Genomic DNA, 19,166 nt, shown 5'->3' on the forward strand with positions numbered 1-19,166 from the left:
TGACAAATTTGTTGCTCTTTATGTTAACTACTTCAAAACATCTTTACTTAAAATGATTCATGATTATAAAAAAAGTTCTTTACATGTAAAAGTTAAGCTTTATAAATTTGAAAATCTATACGATTTTATACATCAATCGTCATCCTCTTGAACAAAAATAAAGAGGCAACACATGATCTCATAATACTCCTCTTAGAAATTTGTGACAAATGTTTCTTGAGATGAAACATGGGTGGTGGTGAATAATTCTGGTTATGGAGAAACAGGTAAAACATATGTAGGGCTTAAAAAGTAAACTCGAGATGCATCTGAACTTCTCCGTTGTTGACGAGAACTTGAAGCCCTTCTTGATGACCCAGATGACACTCTTCTTGCATGTTGCAGTTTGATCTTGATACTGAAACAAGATAGAGAATCAATCAATCAATAACATAACATTTACACTCAATGATTGATTATGAAGTTGGAGTTTTGAAACTTTACTCACTTTTGATGAACATCAACATAATGATCAGTTTCATCCAATATATCTTCCTTGAATGATGAAAAGAACAAAAACATCAGCAATCTCAGAATACCAGAAAAAGAAAATCGCTAACTATGGTTGTTGCCATTGAATTGAACATAATGAGTGACATTAACCTGAAGTAACTCTTCCATAACATCTTCCAATGTGATTATCCCAATCACTTCTTCATCTGTTGTTGGAAAAGACTCAACATTCTCAAAGGATGAACTTGCATCAGGTTCTTCTGATATTCTCTGTGGAAGACCTGAGTCACCCTCACGATTCATGGCACTCTTCAGTGTTGCACTGTAATATTCTGTTTCTTGTGAATGCCAATCTGATGCATCAGTTGAGATGCGACTATAATCTCCCGGTTCACATGAAGATCCAAGTCCTATAAGGTTCACAGCTACAAGTTTAGATGTTTGCAAGAACCAACTTAGGATAAGCAAAGAAACTTTTTTATGTAATCAACATCAAAACTTGTTCATTGGTGCTGATTTTGAATGTGAATTGTTTGTGTATAATCAGACCTGGAGTTTTTCCTTCTCTTTCAGTTGCAGCAGTTCTGATATTTTCTTCACACTTGAGGACAACAGCCATGTGGCTTTGACCATTCCTGAACTGATTCAGAATATCATACAATGGCCAATCTTCAGCAACTCTGATAACCAAATGGAACATTATAAGCTCTACACAGATAATAACAGAGATTAATCCATTTGTAGAGCATTCTGAATACGTGAACTTTATGTTGGCCAAATAGTTATGTTGTTTTTTCCTTTCTTTTTTCATCTTTGCCTTCACCTTCATCATCATAAGCATTTTCATCTTCTTATATGTTCCATTCAATGTTACTCTATCATCAGCAAAATAGGAAAAAGAAGTTTCATACCTAGGAACTCTCCTGATTGTCATATATTTAATCGGTGTTTCCTCTTCCGGACGACAGAAGATTAAATTCCTAACCTAATCAAGGTTGAACAGACATATCAGAAAAAAATGTCTGTAGAATTTAATTAGACTTAAAATTCACTTCTTAATATTAATCATAACATTAATCAGTAAAAGTGGTACTTAGAAAATGATCCTAATATAAGTTGCTATAAACTTGAACATATCAAACTCATATATTACCAAGATGATACCAACAATATTTGTTTGTTTTCCAGAGTAGACTGGTATTCGGCTGTGACCTTTGCTCATTATTAAGCCCATTGTATGCCTAAAGAGTAAACAAATTAAGTTGAGGCAAGGTAATGCTTAAACATCATAGAAAGACACGAGGGACATACATGTCAAGTTTGGAGTTTATGTCAAGAGAAAATGTTTCACTTAAAGGTGTCATAGCATCTTTAGCAGTCTTCTGTGTTAAGTCCAAAGCTCCAGCAATTACTTTAGTTTCATGAAGTGTCAATTCTCCACCTTTCCCTGCCTGATAGTGAACTTAAGCATATAAAAAAAGAATGTTATCAAAATTCTATAGATAATAAAACAAGCTAACCTCATTTGCATGTAAATGGACTAAAGTCTTCAACTCTGTTCGTCCTAAAAGTGCAGTATGTCCCTTGCCAAGAAGCCAATCCAACAACTACCATGGCAGGAATTGCCAACATATAAATGAAATAATATTGAGGTATTAAAAGCAAATATCAAATCTCAACAGACTTAAGGTCAGAAACATTGACATCATATATAAGAACGAAATTAGGTGTACCAGACAACATATAATAGACATTGCCTAACTAGCTTAGCAATGATCCTAATATAGATTACAAGTTGAAAACCTGATTTACTCCATATCTTTAATTTATTGGAATAGGCTGAGTCAATAATTCACTGCAGATTTATTTCACATCTTGCAAAGGTTGTCCTAGTTCATTGCAGATACTGAATTTGTGATAACTTCTTACTTATGTGAGTAAAGATAAGAGTACCTTACTAAGTGGATATGCAATTGGGAAGAAAATCAGCATAAGAGCTCGAACAAAGGGAGACAATGCTGCTCCAACACTTAAACCATATCGAGAACACAAGGCTTGAGGGATAATCTGAGATCAAACTCTTGGATGAGAAAGTAGAAAAGGGATACAAATGTGTGTATGTAACTAAATACATTAATAGTAAAGATCATTTTTCTATACCTCTGCAATGATAGCCAACATGGTGACTGATAGTAATACTGAAATCCACTCTGGGAACATTTTCTCCATAAAAACAGAAACCCCCTTCAATAACAAAATTTTTGTTCAGTGGTGCCAAATCATAAGCATGATAAAATATGTATATTTTTTTCTTTGTAAATGATTAAAAGTATGTTTGGATTTGGAATAATATATGGTCACAAAGATAAAGTTCTGGTTCTCATTTAGTAATCAGTATGCAGAAGCTTACTTTAAATCAGAAGAAGGTTCTTGAAATGATCTGAGTAACATACCTCTAGTGCCATTGATTTTGCTACAAGGAGGGTGCATAAAAGTAAATTCTCATTCTTAACAACTGACATAATCTTCGCTGCAGTTAAAGAAATATTTTCATCACTTAACAAGATGAAGCACTAAATAGTTGAGTTTCATAACCAAAATTTCTTTTATTTTGTTACAATCGTGGTCAATCATCGTACATAGGAGGTATTGTTCGCTCTAGAATGTGTATTCTATCATGATTTTATCTTTAAAAGACACCTTTAAGGGTGAAGAAAAAATGGCGGGGAACATACTTCTCTTGTTAAATTTGTATACCAAAATGCACATGGTAGTCTTTCATTTTCGTGAGTGTTAAGGTACTCTTAAATGAAGAAAATTACCCACAAAAAGCAATGAAGTACCTGCATTTTTCTGAATTTGAGGCTTCCCAGCTTTAACAAGAACCTCAAGATCAACTTGGCTGAAGGATAAGAGTCCTAGAGCAAGACCAGATGTGATAGCAGCAAATAACACAAAACCCCAACAAGTGCTGAGTAAAATCCAAAAGTGAGATCCACAACAAGGTGCCTTTTCCTCAAAATATGAACTCATTTTTTCTTTGGATGAGAGAAGACACAAAAAAACAATGACAAGAATTGCAACCTGACATGTAACAAAGCAGAATATAAGCAAAAGCCTAGTACACTGCAGAATGATACTGCCTGCAGATACTCGAATATAAAAATGGAGTACCCTACCATTAGGATCAAAGGTCCCAAATAATGATTTCCCAACTCTTGGGAGGGTTGTAAGAGGCAAAGTTAAACAGTTGACAGAAAAATTAAGTTGAAAGGTGTATAAAATTCTTTAAAACTTTTGGCACAGATTTGTAGGGTATACTCAATTCTTTATAATAAATTTCACTCTTAAAAATGCTGTCCAATTGAGAAAATTAATATATATATATATATATATATATATATAAGTATTGATAACTTATTTTTATTAATATAGTTTTGTTTTTCAAAGTTTTGGCAATATTAGAAGTGTCTTTTTGAAAAATGTGATTAAAGAAACAAATTGTAATCTACTGTATAATATGTTTCGTTGGTTGAGTTGAAGAGTGGTCCAATAGTGTTAATTCACTGTAATAAAGAGTCAAAGTTTATTTTGAAGTAGCATGTTCTTTCAGCAGGTATTGGTTATATATGGAATTTACATGCCCGATCAACTAAATGGATTATTCCCTTGATTTTTGTACATAGAACTATTTTTATATATGTTTAGAAAATAAAACATTTATTGACAAGAATATTGCTTTCCATAAATTTAAATAATTTTATACAGTTTATGTTTTACTAAAATTAATATTTTTTATTATTATTAGTCTAAATAAAAAAAAAAAGTCATAATTGACGTTTGTGTAGGTTAAAGAAAATCTTACATCCAATTTTCACTTAAAAATTTTCATAATTAAGTTTAATTTTAAAAATATATGATAAGATGCTAATATATATGTAAAATTAGACGAACACAGAGAAATAAAAATTAATTTTGTGAGAGACATACTTAAACGAACAAATGGAAACAGATAAAGTGAGGGGAATATTGTGCAAAGTACTTTATTTCTTCTCGAGACATTTCTTCAGATTTTTAATGTTCTTCTCCACCATGCTGAAAACTCATTTTGTTCTCTTATTAGCTATACTGTGATCACACACATTTATCTATTCCGTGGGGTACCTGAAGCTTTTAAAGTTATCATCAGTGATTTTTAATGCTGTGTGGTGATTTTGCACTTTACACAAACTAGTTGGTTTAAGGAAAAAGATGTCCTCACAACCACCTTTTTCTAAATAGTTAAAGAATAACTAGTTTTTTAATAAAATATTAAATTGAGATATTTAATTAAATTATTCAATAAATTAATAAAAACAGTTATAGAATGACGGTAGAATAATAAAATTGTCAACCTAGGAAAATTTAGTTTAAAAGAGGAATACTAGAACATGATATTGTAGATTTTTTTTTTATTGGGTTGAATCTCATCATATTCTGTGAAAAGTAAGGGTGGAAATCTCATACAATAATGGAGTGTATTAACATTTTAGTGTTTTTAATGTGCTTTATGTAACAGATACGAACATAGACTCGGATACAGACGTAGAGATACAGTTAAATTGAAAAATATTGAAAAAATATAGAACACAAGACACGACATATATACACATATTAGTTTCAAACTTTTAACTAACATATTATGAACTAATATCAAAATGAATCTAATCTATCTATCTAATATTTAAAAAAGTGAAAAATAGTGATCATATAAGATTTTTTTTCCTTATTTTTATAATCATAATAGAAACTTATGTAATAAGTTTATAAGTTTATGAGTTTTTAAAAAAATCATTGAATTTGTTGTTATTAATATTGTGTTGAAGTTATGTCAAAAATAAAAAAATATTTTTCAAGTTGGATACTTTACTGACACGTATGTAATACAAGTATGTACATGTGATAGGGTTCGATATGCATGACCAACGGTAACGTGATGGCATGTCCGGGCTTCTTAATTTTTTTTTAAAGTAACCTAAGATATATCATTATTAAAAGCAATATGTTAAAACATATGCAACATGACATGACTCGGTAAAAGAGAAAAGAGGATGGTAAAAAGTTCGCAAAAGTTTTGGTTACATTCACTGCTATATCCCCTAATCATTTTTTAGGTTCAAATCTTAGCAGCATTTCTGCAGAAGCTTAACTTGAGTAGCAAAAATCGGCTTGATTTGGCAATCTTCCAAACAGAGAAAAAAAAAAAGCAAAAGGTTCACACACTTGTGCCTTGAACATGCCACCACCACTAGTACACAACAACTTCACAGACACTATACAATATATATGACAGAATCAGAATGTGTCTAAAACTGAACTTTTACAACCATACAAAATCAACAAAGAAACATATATGACAGTAAAAAAAGGAGCTAAGAAACCAAAATACAAGTGTAAAGAGATAAAGAAAGAGTGAAACTTGGTTGCTATAGCTAAATTTCATGCATTACACTAAACATCAACCACCAATGCATCAATCTTAGAGGAATCACAAGCACTCCTACCACTGCTGGAGAGGCTCCACTGATCAGAAACTATGCTTGCTGCAGCAGATGCAGGTAAAATTCCACCTGCAGAAACCCCACATTTTGCTACAATCCTAACACTCTCTATCAACTCCTTCGTTCTAGCCTCTTGTGACAAAATATCCATCAACTGTTGAGGAGTTATCACCAACTTCACTTTCCAAAACCTGCTACTTTTACTACTTCCACTAGTAACAACGCTGCATTTACCAGTATTATGATTACTAGTACTAGTCCTGCAAGAGAAAGGTTCTATAGAGGTTTTGTTGAGAAACCTCACTCCTTGGTGGTGTTGGTAGTCCAAGGACATTCTGTAAGGAGGAGGGTAGGGGGTGGTAGGAACACTAAGAGAACGAACATGCCCTTGTCTAATGGCGCCGCCGCCGTAGCCGGTGGTGGCCGGAGGGTGTTCCGGTTGGTTGTTGAGTGGCAGAAGGTGGTATGACTTTCCGGCCATTAACTCATCAAACTGGCCAAGTGGTTTGCAGAAGAGTTCATGACTTAGGAATATGCCATGCCCCGGGAACTCATTGGTGATGAAACTCACAGTAATTGGAGCATAGAATTCCATGATGCCACCATCAGAAGTTGTGACTTTGATCACTGCTTCAGGATCTGACATGTTTCCTAATAAACAGTTTCCCATGTTGGATATATGAACTTGGAAAATCTTTGTGAAACTGTGAAGCAAATAGTGAGTGGTGTTGTAAGTATATATATATGGTAACTGGTTTTGTTCCTTATCCAAGAGCGGGAAACTTTGTGGTGTTGAAAAGAAAAAGATGTTCTGTGATGGAATGGAAGATTCTGATGAAGAATGTTAGAGTAATTAGGTTATTATTACAAAGATAGAATGTGTTTAGATAAACTTCTTTACAAACACACAGAATAATATAGACTTTGTATAAGTTAATAGAAACCTTTTGTATAGTTTTTGCTGTAAAAGATACTGATATGAGTCAAAAGATGAGTAATTGATGCTTATATATATTGTTTTCATCAAGTGTTTATGAAACATAAAAGAGAAAAAATGTTCAAAATTCATTTTGGTCCCAGTACAGAAGGTTGGAAAGCAAAAGAAGTTGTTGATATATTATATACCTGCCAGTTCTTCTTCTTTTGCTTTTTCTTTTGACACTTTATCTTTATCCTTTGGTAAAGAACTCAAGGTGTCAAGAAACTGCAACCTCATGTAGTTATTTAGGCTGTGGAAAATAAAATGGAAATGCTGTAAAATGTCATAAAGAATAGGTTTTTTCTGCATGCTTTGGATCTTGCTTCAGATTTCAGTCAATTATTGTAGGATTTGAAGCTCACGTCACAACCACTGTGTTCACTTTAAGAGTTGCGTTGGACTTGGAGCAAATATTTTCATTGCATTATTTGAAAATCATTTTCACTTGAGAAAGGTTGGGCTGAACCGACTCAAATGCAAAAACTCTGACTCAGTGGAAAATTTTCAACTGTGATTATCAACTTTTTAAGAAATTAAAAACATTTGAGTGATTATTTCTTAATATTTGATTAGAGTAGAAATTATATTGCATATGTGGTTAAAAATGTAGCAATCATATACTACTTATAGAATTACTTTTGTACTTTGTTTTCGGGAAAAATATTTTTCATCGATGGATATTCACGAGTATTTAGTAAATAAAAATTTATCAATTATATTTTAAGCACAAGATATCGATGAATTCACGGCTTAGGATGTGTTCGGTTCAGCTGAAATAAATTCTTGAATAATGAAGCAAAAATTTTACTTTTCACTTAAATTTTTTATTCTTTAATTTTGAAAATCAAACATATATATTAATTCTGTGTTAAAAATTAAATTCTAATCTATTTTATATTACTTTGATGCAGAACAAACACGCATTTAATTTACCAGCTATTTTTATATTCTTTTCCAAAATAAAAGCAATGCAATTAACCTTTACGTAAGACAAATAGTTCATTGTCTAATTCTCTTACACAGAGAAATTGACTCATATCACTTAATTTAATTTTTAATATTTTATATAAAATGAATTACCTATATCTAAATGTCATCAATATAAAAATAGAATATGCTATATCAATTATATTATCTTTAAGATTATAATCTATTTTAATCAAGTTTATAGAATTTATTGAATCACTCTTATCGGTTAGAAAAAAAAAGATTTATTTTGGGACAGTAGAGGTTTCTTAAATATTTAGAACTTTCCATTCGTCCAAGCTAAATAAAACAAAAATCTCTACCATACGTTGCAAACAAGGAGAATATTTTGGACAAAGAGAAATAAAGCATATAAAAAAGACAAAAACTGGGTAGTTTCTAAAATTCTCCACCTAAACAACTAAGCATATATGTATATCAATTAAGCTCTTCTTATGATGTGAACTTTGGCCATTGGAGAGCCCCGAAGCAAGTACTCCACAACTATTTTTACTTTCTCATCAGATACGTCTACAAAGAAATGCTTAAACACTTTCAGTGACTCCAATCTTACTAAGCTCGGAGGTTCAGGTCTCACTGAAGTGGGATTAGAGAAATCCTACACAATTGAAGGAAAGGGAAACATACTTAAATGGATATTTGAAATGCAAGACTGAAAACAGGCACAAATTCTGATATATGAATGCAAAAGGCAAAAGCACCAAAACGGGGTAATTTGTTTTTTCAAATTACTAAAATGGTGTCAGTTTTAAAAAAATTACAAAAATAACAAGTTGTGTCTGTTTGTTATTATTCATTAGAAAAAAATTGTGTCAGTTTAACACAATTTTGAGTCGGTAGAGTGAAGTCGTGCCGAGCTGACACAACTTTAATAATTATGGAAGTCGTACTAGTGAGTCAAAAATTGTATTAAGCCGACACGAATTCTTCGCAACGAAGTAATATCAAACTTACACAATTAGTCTATTCTTCTAATTTTTAAAAATTTACACCATTTCGGTATTTTTGAAAAAAATATATATCATTTTGGTGTTTTGCCCAAAAATGATATGAACATTTGGAACAAAATACAAGAAAAACCTACTGAGTAACTTACATGTAACATAATTTGAAAGGGATACCAAGAAGTGAAGGTCAATTTCTTTACACTGGCCAGCACTTGCAGCCATCTCATGATGTTTGAACTGATGATTGAACTTTTCTCAGCCCAACTTGCATCCCAAGACATGTCAATGTTTACTTCTTCAAGAAAAGAAAGATTGCAAGTGGAGAAGAGTTGGTGAGTAGCAGAACCCCTGATGGTAAAAGAACTAAGATTTGGAGTAGAAAGCAGAATTTGGTAAGTTTGTCCCTCATATAATGTGAAACTAGAAAGGGTAGAATTAGATATGCAAAGCACCTGTGCATCGTCATGCAAAGAACAGTATCTGAGGACTAAAGTGTTTAACAAGTGACAATTTGAAAAAGGGTCACATGAATCATTGTCACTTGCTGTGAATGTTACACCTTGAAGATGCAAGTTTTTCAACACTGGCATGTGGAGAGATTTTGGAAGTACTATAAGAGCATAGTTCCATGAAATGCAAAGTTCAAGAGATGTCAGAGACTGAGAACAAAAGATTAAAGGGAGGGACTCAAAATCAGGTCTAAAGCCTGAATACACATCTAGAATCAACTGTTGCACGTTACAGAACAAAGCATGTTTAATGATCTTGTCTAAGAGTTCAGGTTCTGTCCAACAAAGGTGAAGACCAAGATTATGCAGGGAACATGAGTTGTCTCGTGTAGATAACACCCAGGTTGCAAATTTCTTAAACCTTTCAACCCCAATTTTCTTCGGGAGATTTGGAACAGGAGCGTATGTGAGATTGATGAGTCGTTTGCAGAGGTGGTTCCATCTTTTAGACAAGACACAACTCTGAACAGCATATTTTGTGTTCATGAAACTCATTATGTGGAGCAAAACAGTGTCTGGCATCTCACTGATCATGTCCCTCTCCATCAGTTTTACTGTGTTTGGTGATAGCAGAAGTTGAAAACCTAAGAGAAAATAAATGTGTGAAGAGAGTTTTCCGAAGTATTTATCTGCAGAAACAAAGAACAAAAAGTTTACTTTCTTGTAATAAGAGAATAATTTCTTCTTTCAAAGAAAAACTAAGCAAATTTTCTAAGGCCGTCCTTGGGAAGCAAGAAAACAAATGTATTTCAAGCTACTTTTTATTTATTAATCAAACTTCATATAATCAACTTTCCATTGGTTCTAATCAAATTTCATATATATTATTGGAATTTTGATGCTTCTGGTCAACCATCATGAATAAATTAAAACTTAGTACTGAGGAGTTGTCTTCACTAATTGGAGTATAGCTACAATGCTGAGTCAATGGATTTGTTCCTTTGGCCAACAACAAAAAAATTATTGCTTAACCATTGAAGATTTACGTTATATCATTATTTGTATCTACAATCTCCTTTTCAACCCCTCAATCATTGTCTCATTTTATTTTTTGATCAGAGTCTTCACTATGATATCTCCACGAAACCCTAAACTTTCTTTTCCTTCTTTGTCTTTCACTGTAGCAAAAGCATTTCAGCAATCAAATCAATTTTTTCTGTCTGCAGTTTAAGAAATCCAAACCATTCCTCCCGTCAAACTATAATTCTCATTAGCAGATAACATTCTTACATGTTCTGTTGATACACTTTATAATTTGATTTTAAGAAACTGAAAGTATAAAAATACATACAAAATAGTATCCTTTTAATAAAAGATGTGCACGTTTGAGTACTTAAAATAAATCTTATAAGGGTTATATAGTGACATTCCTGTACTTCATTCCATTTGATGCCATTTCTATCACAGAATATCCATTCACAGAGTGTTTGAGCCGAATGTTATTTGTATCTATCTTCTATCTTCTTCCTCATTGTCATGATGTTCTTACACAAGTACTCATCATGACCAGTTCCCTTCACAGGCCAAGCCATTCGATAAACCACTCAATAAATATGGATACATATTTCACCATACACCACACTTGACCAATTCACACAATGAAAGAATATCAGTTCCCATGTTGTGATCTTGACTTTTGGGGCTATTTTATGGTATGTCTATTGCTGGTGTCCCTCGCAGGCATTGCATCAGGCCTAGCTCTAGGACTACTGTCCTTCAGCCTAGTTGATCTTGAGGTCCTCATTAAGGCTGGTCTTCCAAAAGACAGAAAGAATGCAGGTTACCATCACAACACATGTAACTGCATTATGCAGATTTTAAGATCTTCATCATAATTGGTGTTACTATCTTACTTTATCTGCAGAAAGGATTAGACCTTTTGTAAAGAATGGACATTTTGTGCTCTGTACCCTTCTTCTAGGAAAATCACTGGCTATGGAGGTATGTTTTATATAGCACATGAACTTAGTTGATGTGGTTAGTAAACTTAAAGAAGAAATGGTATTTCCTTTCTTTCTCTAAAATATTCCTTTCGACCTTTAAGAAGTGGACTTTAAGCCTAATTGAATCCTACAAAACTAACTTGTAAGATGAGGTTTGCACCCACATATATACTTTAAATTGATCTTATCTCTGATCAATGTGGAATTTCCAACATAAACAAAATCCCTTTTGACTTGAATTGATGATAAAGCAAATACTCACACTACTTGTATGCTATGTGTTCATGCAAGCAGGGTCTAGTAACATTCTTTGGAAAAAGAACAATTTTTTTGAGCTGTTAAATGAAGGTACTATGTATGATTTTGTTGAAATTTATGAAAAATGTGATTCCAATTGTTCTTGTTTAAGGCACTGCCAATTTTTATGGACTCAATCATCCCTTCTTGGTTTACTATTCTCATGTCGGCACCCTTGGTGACTGTGTTTGCAGAGGTACTGTTTGTTTTGAAAGATGCACCAACAAACAATGTTGAAATAAGGCATTTTGTTTTTCTTAAATTAACTCATGTTACATTTATCATCTTAGATTTTACCTCAAGCTATATGCTCTCGACATGGACTAACTTTAGGAGCCAAAATGGCTCCCATTGTTCAACTGCTTCTGCTGATCTTCTTCCCCATAACCTATCCTGCTAGTAAGGTAAAAGAATATAGAATGAGAGCATAGACACATTTATTTCAGTTTCTCAAGGAAAAACTCATTAGTACATCCATATCAGGTTATTTTCCTGTAGAACTCATCTTTTGAGAAAAATTAATTAATATCTTTAAGTATTCTTCTACTTTGGCAGGTGCTGGATTGGGCTCTAGGGAAAGAACATTCAGTTCTTCTCAGAAGATCTGAGTTGAAGACATTTGTGGACTTACATGCAAATGAGGTTTTCCTCTTAATTAGTATATTCTCTCTGGCCTAACTTAATCAAATTTATGAGATTAGTTGCTAAAATATTCACATGCAGGCAGGGAAAGGGGGAGAATTGTCACACCATGAAACTTCTATAATCACAGGTGCTATAGATTTGACTCAGAAGACAGCTAAAGATGCAATGACACCCATATCTCAAATTTTTTCTCTAGATATAAATTCTAAACTTGACATGTAATCTGTCATAACTCAACTTTGAACTCACATACATACATATGGTTTTTTCTCCCAATTTTTCATCTATAAATGCAGTTCACCTTTGTCATCATCAGGCATACAATGACACAAATAATGAGCAAAGGTCACAGTCGAATACCAATCCATTCTGGACACCCTAGAAGTATCATTGGCCTCATATTGGTAAGCAATTGAAGAACCACATATGACAGAAGGGAAATATAGTGGATTTAAGTATTTTCTGCCATAAAACTTGAATATATGAATTTGGTGTTGAGAATCCAACTAAGTCTAAGTCTCACATTGAATAAAAATGAGAAAGTTAAGTAATATATAAAGATAAAAATTTTGAACTAGAGGTGATTTCAATCTCTTCGTGTGGGTTGAACTTATGACTGAGTGATCCTTCCTCAGAAGACCCATCACATGAACAGCATAGTATTATTATTATGTTCATATCAATCAATAAAGTCAAAAGAGAAAGCTTCCATTTGACATTTGAGACAATTTTGTTACTTGCAGTATACATTAGCTTTTTTCACAACATTGCTTAGTAATATTTTGTATTCATATAGTAGTACCATGAATTCTTTTCTACAGGTTAAAAACTTGATATTCTGCCGCCCTGAGGATGAGACAGCCATAAAGAATTTGATTATTAGGAAAATTCCAAGGTAATAGAGCTAATTTGAACTTGTGATCTTCGTTCATGCAGTAGTCACTACTATACTAACTATATGATATTGTTCATTTAATAATTGTGTAACAGGGTTTATGAAAGTTGGCCACTATATGAGATACTGAATCAATTCCAGAAGGGTCATAGTCACATGGCTATTGTCTTGAAATCCAACAAAGACTCAGAGAACACTACAACTCATGCTGTGGGTGCACCCACCTATTTTAATATAATTACTCATAAAACATCAAATTCGGCTCATGCTGAAGCTGTTGCAGGTAACAACATTTTACTTAAGATGAATTGCGAAACAAAAGTAGAAAAAAGTTAGAATCTTGGTAGAGAAAAAATCATTTATCTTTGTCAATCTGGGACTTGCAGAATCTGATTCTTCCTTTGTCCTTGAAATGAGTCAGAGAAGTTCTGCACATGAATCCTGTTTGAACTCCAGTGACGCGGAATTTCATAGCCCTACATTAAGAAATGTCATGGAACTAGACTGTGAAGCGAGTCAAGAAAATGAATATTTCTCACAAGAACAAATAGACTCTATTCAAGATTTTATTGATGACGAGGTTATTGGCATCATCACAATGGAAGATGTCATGGAGGAACTATTACAGGTTAGAATGTGGTTTATACTAGTGTAAATAATGCAGAATACACTTCAAATTGTTGGTTTTGTCCTTTAATATATTAAACTTTTTGCCTTACCAATTAATCGACTCTGACTATGTTGGAGGTTTTAGATCGAGTAGAAATAAAGACAATTTAGATGATATAAGTGATGTAAACCTCATCTTATAAATTGATTTTGTGAAATTGAATTAAGTTTATTTCATAGAAGTTTAGTGAAATGGTTCATCATTTTTTGAAATATCAAACTTACCATGTTTTACCATAATGATTGGTATCTACTTTTTTCATTTACAAGGGAGACATATTGGATGAAACTGATGAATATGTTCACGTTCAAAAGAAGTGAGTAATTTTGCATTGAATTTTAATATTACCTCCTTCATCTATGCTTCTCCCAAATAAATTTACAGCAATTGACAGATTCCATGCTCCAATTTTTCTTATTTTCAGCATTAGAATCAATCTGCTGCAGTCACTTAAATCACAATCAAGATCATCATGGAGGGCTTCTGGTTCTAACCATCGATAAAGAACTTTCTACTATTTGTTTTGTTCAGGCTTAGTGACATGAAGATTCCACAAGTTCACAAACATCATGGTTTTGGTTTTCAAATATCAATACAATAAAATTCAATTCATAGGAAAAGTTGTTTACATTTTCATTTAATTATTGTTTATGACATAAGATTTACTTTTAATGTGTTGACCCTGTAAAAATATTTTAACTGATTATGTATGAACCTTAATAAATATATATAAAATATCCGTAGTATTATAACAAATATCCCAAACGATGATGACAAAGATGATGAGGCTCATGACCAACCATTTACTTTATGGATAAGATATACGTGAATAAATAAAATATCTCCACTCCAAGCATCATGAACAATCAAACACAACAAGAGAAGCAATGAAAACTCTGATTTGTGCACCAAACTCTTCTCTCATTCTCTCAAAACTTTCTCCATGCAGACCAAACTTCCCAGCTTCTTACCCTACACAAAAGCTCAACCACCCCTCCAGCACATTAAAGCCTTATGCTAGTGCCAAAGGCTTTTCTTCCACTCCTCCAACTGTTCGAAGAAATGCCAATGAGAGGCCTATTAGAAGGAAAAATATTGATGATGATGGTGTTGTTGCTGATTCTGATGATGAGCTTCCCAGGACAGTTATTTACAGGATAATACGCAGGATTTTGTTCTCTGTGGGGGTGCCAATGGGGTTGGGATTGATGTTCATGCACATTTTTGGGGTGCTTAGGGAAAACCAAGTGTATGATGCACCACGGTGGTTAGCCTTTATCACTGCATTCTTGACTTTTGGAGCTTCCTCTGTTGGGATTGCATATGGGGCACTTTCTGCAAGTTTGGATGCAGAAAAGGATGGTTCTTTTCTTGGGGTGGAACAGATTCAGAAAAACTGGGAAGATATGTGGCAGGAAGAAGAGGCTGCAAAGTAGATAGTTTCGAATTTTCACCATGTATTCATAGTTCTAATTATACTACATATGTCATAATGATTGTTCAGACTTATGATGATTCCAGAATATATAATAGTTTCTTTCACCTAATTAAGGTGTTAATCTTTGCAGAGGGGTTCATGATGTTGTCTGAGATAAATTAAGTTGTGTACTTAGATTTGAACTCACCTGCTATCATTGAGTAAAAATCTGTTATTCTAATATCTAAGTGAAAAGATTTGGTGGTATTGGCCTTACAATAATTTGATTTAGTGTGTGTAAGATTTTTCATAGGATGTTGAAATCAGAGGAGATACAATTTGCTTACTAGATGAAGAGTTTCTAAGGGTTCAGTTTTCGTTAGATATATGTGAATATTGGATCATGTTTATATGCAAGCCAATGAGAAAACTTTAACTTTTTTTAGTAAGCATTTTGAACCTGCAACACGGGTTTATGATTGACATAAAGATTTATTAAATATTTATAAGAATATATTTTATTATATATAGAAATAATAATATAATTTATGAGACATTTATTTAAAATAATAATAATTAATTAATTAAAATAGTGAATAAAAAAATTATGATAAGTTTGTTATAATAATATAAATTGTTTTAGATATTGTGATTTAATATAAGTAAATATGTTGAGTTTAGAACAAATTGAATTAAATAGTATACATGTATGTCAAAAGGTATTTAGAATATAAATAAACAAAAACAATGATATTATGACTTCAATTCTTTTGCTCTAAATTTTTACTTTTTAACGTGATTTAGTATAATCATTAATTAATGTATCACTAATCTAATTTTTCTTTTAAAAAAAAAACAATTATTCACACTAAATCACGTAAGAGATTAAAATATCAGAGTTAAAAAATAGAGAATCAACATATAATTTCTTAATAAACAATTGTAATAATTGAATGGTCTTAATTATTATTATTTTTTTTGTTTTCAATAGAAAAAGATATGAATGAACTTAAATCGTCACCCACTACCTCTTTTGAAGTTGTTATTGGTATTTATAATTTAAAATCCTCTCACTTAATGAATTTAGTTTTACCGGATCAATTAGAACCACTTAAAAATAATATGAAATAATTTGTATATTTTTTCTTTTAATGTAAAAACATTTAAATATATGTGACCACATGTACATAGACAATGAATATAAGTTCAACCTTTATTTTCTTTTTACTCTTATTTATTGTCATTAAAAAAACATAAATATATAGAAAGTTGTTTTCTTTAAAACTTAAAGGACAATTAAATCAAATCAATTTCTAATATACATATTTTATTATCATTATTTTTACTTGTAATGATAATAGCAAAAATAGCATATTTGTCCAAATAATTCAGTTACAAATTTTTTTTATTACAAATATCATGGTATAATCTAATCGGGTGTTTCTTAGAAGTATTGTAGATACACCTACTTCCTATTTAGAGTAAATGTACCTACAATAGATATATTTTTGTTATCATTGACCCTGCATGGAATTATTTTTAAAATTATTGAATTTGTTTTCCATAACAAATACAAAAAGAGTAAAAAAGTAAAAAAATAGATATTAGAAGATAGACATAATACAAAATAAAAGAGATTAGCGTAAACATGTTCATTCTTAATAAGAGACATTAATTTTGACATAAGTGTAATGTAATTTTAAATGAACAATGACTTTTAATATTTTATTATTTAGTTTATTAATGATATCAATATTAATTATTTATTTATTATTTTATATAATATTTAAAATTTTATCATTATTATATTAAAAATATTATGTTATTACATTATTAATAAATATTATTGTTTATTATAATATATTATTATATCGTTAAGAACGGACAAATGTTTGACATTTTTTGTTGTTAGAATTTGTCTTCAACTTAAATGCAATCTCTTATAAAAGTATATGAAAATTGTTTAGACGCACGGAAAAAATCCATAAAAAATAGTTTCTTTTTATAATTTTTATATTTTGTTATTTCAAATTTCAAATTTAAATTTAATTACTGTATATTTTAAATTTCAAATTTCTCTGAATCCTAATATTAAAAAAAGATTAAAATATAAATCATTAGTTAATTTTTTCTATCTTCAAATTTATAATTTTCACATCCTAATAATACACTTAATCTATGTTATTGAAATTAATTATTAAATCATTATTAAAATTTGGCATAAATATATTACAATTTTAAATGAAATATTATTTCATATATTTTATTATTTAGTTTATTAATGATACCATTACTTAATTATTTATTTATTATTTGACCACATATATTAGTTTTTATCATTAACACATTATAATTATTATGATATTATTTTATTATGTTATTAAATATTATTATGTATTGTAAAACATTATTATATTTTTGAGTTTTTAGGTTTTGTTTCCATCTCAAATACAAATTCTTTTGAAATGTTAAAAATACGAGAGAGAGTTGGTCTGAGACATTAAAAGTGTCCATAAAAAAGAGTTCAATATTACAATTTTTTCATTAAAATTTTTAATGTAAATTTTGTTATCACATTTGACATAATTGAAATTTAAAATGAAGTATTATTTTTAAAAATTATTACTTAGTTTATAAAAAATGTTACTATGTAATTATTTATTTATTGTTTTATACTATTATTTAATTTTTATTTTTATTATTATTATTATAATGTTATTATATTACTACGCTTCAGAATAAATCTTAATTTTTAACAAACATTAAATTTTTTGAGTTCCTATTTTAGATATTGTTCTCATCTTAAATACTAACTCACATCATAGGTGATATATATATATATATATATATATATATATATATATATATATATATATATATATATATATATATATATATATATATATATATATATATATATATATATATATATATATATATAAAATTGTCCATGTATCAAGTCATAATTGTACCATGTGTCAGTGTCACGTGTCACTCTGTGGTTGTGTTATTTTTTTTATTCAATTTAGTTTCTATGTTCGTTATGTTTTTTTTTTTTCGTCCTAATTTTGGTTGAAATGAATTAATTTTATCCCTTTCAAATTGATACCAAATTTAATATCTTTTATAAAAATTATACTAATAGTTTTTCTAAAATTGACAATTTTGTTAATTATTTTTAAAAAATTCAAGTATAAGTTATTAAATTTAATTATAAATTGAATAAAATTCTTATATTTAATTATTAAATAAAATACATATATTTAAAATATTGTAAGAATAATATAAAGATTAAATGTTTTTTTCTAATATTTATATTCTAAAATACGGATACTTTTAGAATTGATATTTAAAAATATTTCAAATATTATAAATATTTTATAAAAGTAAACTAATATTTATAAAATTTAAATTTAAATATAAACATTTTAGATTTTAATTTAATATCTAAAATGTAATAAAAATATTAAATATTTTATATTTAAATGTCAATTTTACAAATATTAATATATATTTTTAAAACATTTAATAATTATATTTTAATTATATTCTATTTAACAATCGAATCTAAGAATTATATTCAATTTATAATTAAATATAATAATTTATAGTTGAATTTTAAAAATAACTAATAATAATGTCAATATTTTAAAAATATATATACAATGTTTATAAAAATTTAAATTTGGTTTCAACTTGAAAGGAAAAAAAATTGATCCATTTTAACAACTAAATTAAACAAAAATAAGAAATATAGGGACTAAATTAAACAAAAATAACGAATATCGAAACTAAATTGAATAAAAATAAATAATACAACCACAAACTGACATGTGGCACTGACA

General features: G+C 30.0%; 5 protein-coding genes across 6 annotated transcripts; 2 read left to right on the forward strand and 3 right to left on the reverse strand.

Moving 5' to 3' along the window:
• Window positions 1–244: 244 nt before the first annotated feature.
• On the reverse strand, window positions 245–3,525 carry LOC114180846 (DUF21 domain-containing protein At2g14520-like). 2 transcript variants are annotated; one of them, XM_085672782.1, is made up of 12 exons: window positions 3,336–3,525; window positions 2,946–3,022; window positions 2,653–2,736; window positions 2,446–2,559; window positions 2,013–2,099; window positions 1,804–1,943; window positions 1,646–1,733; window positions 1,404–1,477; window positions 1,042–1,172; window positions 643–875; window positions 488–534; window positions 245–397 (listed from the first exon to the last, which is right to left on the reverse strand). In XM_085672782.1, exons 1-12 carry the CDS (start codon window positions 3,523–3,525, stop codon window positions 253–255), a joined length of 1,410 nt encoding a protein of 469 aa, XP_085528908.1. In that variant the 3' UTR covers window positions 245–252. The 2 variants fall into 2 exon arrangements, with proteins under 2 accessions (XP_085528908.1, XP_027922938.2); XM_028067137.2 differs by having other exon boundaries at window positions 643–902.
• Window positions 3,526–5,568: 2,043 nt separating this feature from the next.
• LOC114182482 (uncharacterized) lies at window positions 5,569–6,755 on the reverse strand. The gene has a single exon (XM_085672429.1). It carries the CDS (start codon window positions 6,700–6,702, stop codon window positions 5,983–5,985), a length of 720 nt encoding a protein of 239 aa, XP_085528555.1. The 5' UTR covers window positions 6,703–6,755; the 3' UTR covers window positions 5,569–5,982.
• Window positions 6,756–8,306: 1,551 nt separating this feature from the next.
• On the reverse strand, window positions 8,307–10,000 carry LOC114180239 (putative F-box protein At1g58310). Its single transcript, XM_028066524.2, has 2 exons — window positions 9,095–10,000; window positions 8,307–8,596 (listed from the first exon to the last, which is right to left on the reverse strand). The coding sequence occupies exons 1-2, from the start codon at window positions 9,998–10,000 to the stop codon at window positions 8,420–8,422; spliced, it is 1,083 nt and encodes a 360-aa protein (XP_027922325.2). The 3' UTR covers window positions 8,307–8,419.
• A 52-nt stretch (window positions 10,001–10,052) lies between these two features.
• Window positions 10,053–14,609, forward strand: LOC114180847 (DUF21 domain-containing protein At5g52790-like). Its single transcript, XM_085672798.1, has 12 exons — window positions 10,053–11,233; window positions 11,319–11,395; window positions 11,807–11,890; window positions 11,985–12,098; window positions 12,250–12,336; window positions 12,418–12,557; window positions 12,656–12,743; window positions 13,161–13,234; window positions 13,330–13,517; window positions 13,621–13,862; window positions 14,174–14,220; window positions 14,329–14,609. The coding sequence occupies exons 1-12, from the start codon at window positions 11,053–11,055 to the stop codon at window positions 14,405–14,407; spliced, it is 1,401 nt and encodes a 466-aa protein (XP_085528924.1). The 5' UTR covers window positions 10,053–11,052; the 3' UTR covers window positions 14,408–14,609.
• A 139-nt stretch (window positions 14,610–14,748) lies between these two features.
• On the forward strand, window positions 14,749–15,451 carry LOC114181593 (transmembrane protein, putative (DUF3464)). The gene has a single exon (XM_028068090.2). The coding sequence runs from the start codon at window positions 14,792–14,794 to the stop codon at window positions 15,338–15,340; it is 549 nt and encodes a 182-aa protein (XP_027923891.1). The 5' UTR covers window positions 14,749–14,791; the 3' UTR covers window positions 15,341–15,451.
• The last annotated feature ends 3,715 nt before the right edge of the window (window positions 15,452–19,166 follow it).

Source organism: Vigna unguiculata, chromosome 4, assembly GCF_037176805.1.
Source record: "Vigna unguiculata cultivar grain cowpea cultivar isolate G323 ecotype 2 chromosome 4, ASM3717680v1, whole genome shotgun sequence".
NCBI lineage: Eukaryota > Viridiplantae > Streptophyta > Magnoliopsida > Fabales > Fabaceae > Vigna > Vigna unguiculata.